Raw genomic sequence first — 5,805 nt, 5'->3', positions numbered from 1 at the left:
CAGGAAATGGTAGTCTATTTTATGTTATTTATTTGTACAGAATTAAATAAAAAGCTCTGTTAATTACATATTCAATGTTAAGGTCAGTTTCCACTGGTGAAAAAATTAACTCCATTCCTAAAGAGTTAGAGAAATTTCAATATATATATATTTTGTACGAATTATTTTCTTTCGCCAGTGAAAATAAAACTTAATTCTTGGATATTTTGTCATTAAATTAAAAAAAATATTTGATACTAAATTTACTAATGTCCGTTCATTTTTGTACCACAACTTTGTACCAAATAGCATATTGAAACAAACATTCCAAAACTCTGCAGTCAATTTTTGATCTTATTAATATGTGTCATAAAGTTGAAATTTATCTTAACAACGTATATAACGCTTTTAGTAAATAATTTTTATGAAAAAAAGAGTATTTGAATTAACGTATGTTTTGTAATACGATGTTGATTTGAAAAACACTCTTATTTTCATAGCGATAAGATTCAATTTACAAAGAAAATTCGTTAAGCGTATTTTTTTTTAATTTACAAAGAAAATTCATTGAGCGTTTTTTTTTATTTACAGAGAAAATTCATTAAGCGTATTTTTTTTTTATTTTACAAAGAAAATTCATTAAGCCTATTTTTTTTTTAATTTACAAAGAAAATTCATTAAGCGTTTTTTTGTTTTTTTAAATTGTGATAAATGTGCATCTATATAGGAATTGGCTTATACAAGTTATTTTTTAATATTAAAAATGTGAGGCTATTTCTGCGTAAATAATATCGGTGTCCCTTTCTAAACCAATACAGATAAAAAAGATAGCTATATAGATAAAAGATTATGCTTTTAAAATATAATTTATTAAATAATTCATTGAAAGTATTATTTAATAAAATATTATTTTATTTTATAGGTAAAAATTAAATCATGACAATTTAGAAAGCAACTAATTAATATTATTTTCTAATAGGACTGGCAACATTTTAATTTTATATAATTATAAAATAGTATTAAAACCAAAGTTATTAAATTATTTTGATATAAAAGTTACATTGCAAAAATGCTATAATTTTCTTTTAAAACAGTTTTTTTTACATGTGCTTCAGTGATGGAAAAAAACAAATTAATTTAACGTTTGTATTATTTTATCTTAATAATGAGCCTGAGATATTTTTTTTATGTATTATTTTCTTATGTATTGTATATATATACAGGAGATATGATCTCTATGTATTAATAGAAAATGATAAAAAAAATCATTCCGTTAATTTCATATATAAAATTATTTGAATTCCCTATCTTACTAATATAAATGCGTATGGATGGATGGATGTTTGTTTGAAGGTATCTCAAGAACAGCTTAACGGATCTTGATGAAATTTGGCACACATATAGAACATATTCTGGAAGAATATATAGGCTACTTATTAAGTTTTTTTTTAATCCCGCGCAGACAGAGTCGCGGGTTACAGCTAGTTAAATATACAAGTGAGACGATTGGTGAAATGTCTTTCTGACACTGACAATTGCTAAAGCTCTTGTGGTGTCAGTTGGCTGTACATTATTCGAGTCTAAGTGGGAAGCGAATTTAATTCTTTGTCTGCAAATACAATACGTGTACGATAACATGATACCTCAGTTCGTTAATTTTGCAGCTGAAATATTTTATATAACTAATTGATATTTCTCTGGTGTTTTGTTCACTTTTCCTTGCACTTTTTGAATATCAACATAGAAACTTGTGCATCATTTTTGGGGACATATTTAATAGATTTTTTCTTACGAAATGTACTCTAAGCTTCTGTTTTAATAGCCTTTAAATACTCTGAAAGTTGTAAAATTAATTTACAGAAAGAAAGAAAAGTAATCGCTACAAAGTTCGAGTGATTTTTTTTAAATTTGCGATAATTGCCTTATTTTTTTTTCTTGTTAAATTATTTTAGATACGAATTTCTATGTTGATATTATTAATATATAATGATTTTTTTGCGTATAAGAAGGTAAGTTGTTCTCTTATATAATTAAGCACTGTATTCGTCCTATGTACTTATTATGTATTTAATTATGTTTATATGAATTTATATAAGACTGTATTTACTCAACTATTTAGCTTTTAATTAATAAATGAATAATGCAAGATAATTTTTCTTTTAATGTTAAATCCAGTCACGATTTTTATTTCGTACAACGTTTTACCTCATTTTCATTATGAAGTGTAGTCTAACCAAAATTGCGCCAAGTATACCTGACTACTTCTCTACCACATAAATCCACTTTCAGACCAATTCTACTTGTTCTTAACTTGTTTACAATCAAACCAATTAAAGCTGTTAATTATCAAATTTTAAGGTAATGCAACATGAATATTTATCACCTAAATAGTAGTGTCATTGCCCGGGCATTATTATGAACTAGAAAAAATGCACACATGATAAAAAAGTTCCTATGTCCGTCTCCTAGTTCTAAGCTACCTGCACATCAATTTTCAGCTAAATCAGTTCGACCGATCTTGAGTTATAAATAGTGTAACTAACACGAATTTCTTTTATATTTATAGATGACTGAAAATCCACTCTGATTGTAACATGTACTACAGTGTCTCGTACTATCAAGTCTGAATTTAACCTTGCCTTAACGTCTTCTCAAGGTATTTAATTAAGGTAAACTATGAAAAGGCCACTGGTATTCTAATTTTAAAAATACGTTTTTTTTGCCGCGAACATGCAAACAGCTACGTCCGAAGGTTACCTTTCTCGAAAGCTTCCGTGTGACCTTCCTAGTCTAACAATCATATTCTCTATGTCACGTTTCTATTTCTAGTTAGAGAAATATTCACAATTTTGTATACAGCGTAGACTTTGTTGGGTAGTTGCCAGTTATTGCATTTGTAGTTTTTTTTCATCTTTGCAATTTTTTTATCTTTGATATTGTAACCGGTTTCCGAAGTGATCGGGACCGGTTTTTAATAAAATACATTAAGGTTCAAAAACTCTATGGCACTTAGACTTTACGCTTTAATGAATTCTGGCTTTGTGTTATTGCTGCCGAAACATACATAAATAAGATACAATATTGTTCTCTCTCATTATATCTGAAAAAATACCGCGTTGTGAAATGGTCTGTCCTCGGCGGTATTTCCAAACCAGTACGACTTAGGGTCCTTCAAGAAGCGAGCGTATACCTTTCTTAAAGGCCGGCAACGCATCTGCAATTCTCTTAGTGTTGCGGATGTCCATGGGCGTCGATAATCACTTCGGTGTTCGCGCAGCTCGTTTGCCCCATTCTCTTATAAAAAAAAAAAAAAAAACGGCATTCAAATTTAATTCCGCGCGGACAACTGCTAATAATAAAACAAGCTATAACACTCGCTAATATCTTTATTTATTTGCACTGTTCCAGTAAACTCAGTATATAAAAAAATACATTAAAAAATCGGTGGATATAACTTGTACGCTAAAAGCGAGAAAGCTATGCTTGAACTTGTAATGAAAAAAAAAAAAATTATGTAAATAATAATAATAATAATGGTACCTAATTAATTATGTACCATTAAAATAATCACAGAGTTGCCAACAAATTATATGTAATAGATGGTTATTTTTTTTTTATTCTCACTACCTGTCAATAAATACTAATAAACAATTCATTTATATATATATGTAATATACAACATGTATATATATATATATATATTATACTATGTATATATATATATTATATAAATGAATCTTTGCCCAGGAGTGTCGGGACAATATGTACTACTTCTCCATACATCTCTATCAGCTGTCATATCTGAATTCACTGCCTTCTTACACATATCCTGTTACACTCAATGAATCCATTCTTTCTTCACCATTTTCAAAATAATAAAAACCCCAAAAAGTTATAAATAAAAATAGAAAATTGCTGAACCTATTGAAAGAAACTTTCAACCGTCACTTCAGTTCTTACTAGGTTTTTTTCTGACTTAAGAAATTGGGACAACTTAAATCAATTTAAAATTGTACATAAAAATGTTAACTTATTTTAAATGCATATCAAATCAGATTAAGTCATTTGGTATATAATTTAATTAAAACCAAGGTTGTGAAATAGCAATAGTTATTTTTTAGTCACAGTAATTACATATCTAAATGCAACAAAAAATGACCTTGAAATTAGTTTTATAATATCTAAATAAAGTAATAAAACTTGAAGAATACTTAAAACTTGTTTTTGCGAAAATCTTCCTATTATTTGAACATTTTTTATATATTATGCATGTCTGGTATCATATCTACTTATATAGATAGTATTTTAAATAGTTAACAATAATTTTGCTAATCATGACGACTCATTCTTACATAATCTATAAAAAAATTGCCACCTCATACTTCTGCGTAGTAGATAAAGCAAAAATTATTCCATTGTATTTCACTAAACATTTATTTTAAATAAATGATTTTTTCTGTCATTATCTTCCCCACATTTCAACTTACAGTAACATTAAGTAATAAAACATAAATTGTGACTAATAATAATTTACACATTGACTAAAGGCAAAAATTTGGTGTTTAGGAATATTTTTAGTTTAACTAGTTTAATAATCACATGAAACAACCTCAAGTAACTTTGTAATTTTTTACATCAACAATACATGATAAAATAGTTGAACAGTGAACATTTTGTTAAACTAATTGATCGGTTTTTTATATAAAGGTTCCACTAATTTAAATAACTTTACATATCTATTAAGTTTGATTGTATATTGCCTACCAAGTTTTTCACATAATTTTGAGACTTGCAAAGTTAAGCAAATTTTACTCTTATCCTAAACTAATGGCCTCTAGAGAATGTGCCATTTAAATGGACTCTAAGAGCAACATATCATAGCAAATAATGACACAATCACTCAAATATTGGTCTAAGTATAGTGCATTTAATTAGCTATCCTTTGGAGTCCGGCGCCATCAAAAACTTTCTTTACATCTTGGAACACTTCCTCGGGAACCGACTCAGCATTTATTCTCTTTACCAACCCCAACCGGTCGTAGTGGTTGATAATAGGCATGGTGTCGTTTATATACGTGTTGAATCTCTTCTGCAAGCTCTCCAGATTGTCATCGGAGCGGCCGCTGCCCGCCGCACCCCGCCCCAAGCACCTTTCCGTACATATGTCTCGTGAACATTCAAAGAATAATACAAACAAGAGTTTCGTCTTGTCCGACATCACACGGTCCCACCCGTCCAGGTTATCTTTATTACGTGGAAAGCCGTCGATAAGGAAACGCGATTTACCCGACTTTTGCATAGCTTTATGAATAAGTGAACACGTAACCTCGACGGGGACGATTTCTCCATTACGAATCTTTTCCTCAATCATTTCTCCATACTCAGAGCCAGGTCGTTGTCTTTCCTCACGCAGTAGATCACCAGCAGAAAGGTGAACGAAGTCATACTCCTTGGAAATATGTGAACACTGGGTTCCCTTGCCAGCCCCGGGTGCTCCTAGAACGAATACAACTTCAGGCAACATTTTGTACACGTAAGCCGACAAATGCCGGAACGATCGGCTCAACATCAATCGAAGTGACTAATTAATTTAGTCGGATGTAGCTTGTTTTAAAAAAACATGCGCACAGCCGCAACCTTGAATTTGAGTTGTTCGATTTTGACGTAATTCAGTGACGTTAGTTATTAATGTTGCTATAAACAATTATGAAAAAAAAATTATGGTAAAAAAACTATAGTATTGCTAGATTAATTTTTTTGTTTTCACCTAAAATATTTAGATGTCTAGTCCATCCTCTTCGACTATAGAGACGGATTAGGCAGACT

General features: G+C 29.7%; 1 protein-coding gene across 1 annotated transcript; it reads right to left on the bottom strand.

Moving 5' to 3' along the window:
* Positions 1-4,657: 4,657 nt before the first annotated feature.
* LOC106715779 (UMP-CMP kinase) lies at positions 4,658-5,648 on the bottom strand. Its single transcript, XM_014509132.2, has one exon. It carries the CDS (start codon positions 5,546-5,548, stop codon positions 4,907-4,909), a length of 642 nt encoding a protein of 213 aa, XP_014364618.2. The 5' UTR covers positions 5,549-5,648; the 3' UTR covers positions 4,658-4,906.
* Positions 5,649-5,805: the final 157 nt, after the last annotated feature.

Source organism: Papilio machaon, chromosome 16 (assembly GCF_912999745.1).
Source record: "Papilio machaon chromosome 16, ilPapMach1.1, whole genome shotgun sequence".
Classification (NCBI taxonomy): Eukaryota; Metazoa; Arthropoda; class Insecta; order Lepidoptera; family Papilionidae; genus Papilio; species Papilio machaon.
This window is presented reverse-complemented; position numbering and strand designations above follow the sequence as displayed.

What these genes read in the sequence shown, in the direction of transcription:
- LOC106715779 (XM_014509132.2), bottom strand. Translation starts at nt 5,548, where the DNA reads ATGTTGAGCCGATCGTTCCGGCATTTGTCGGCTTACGTGTACAAAATG.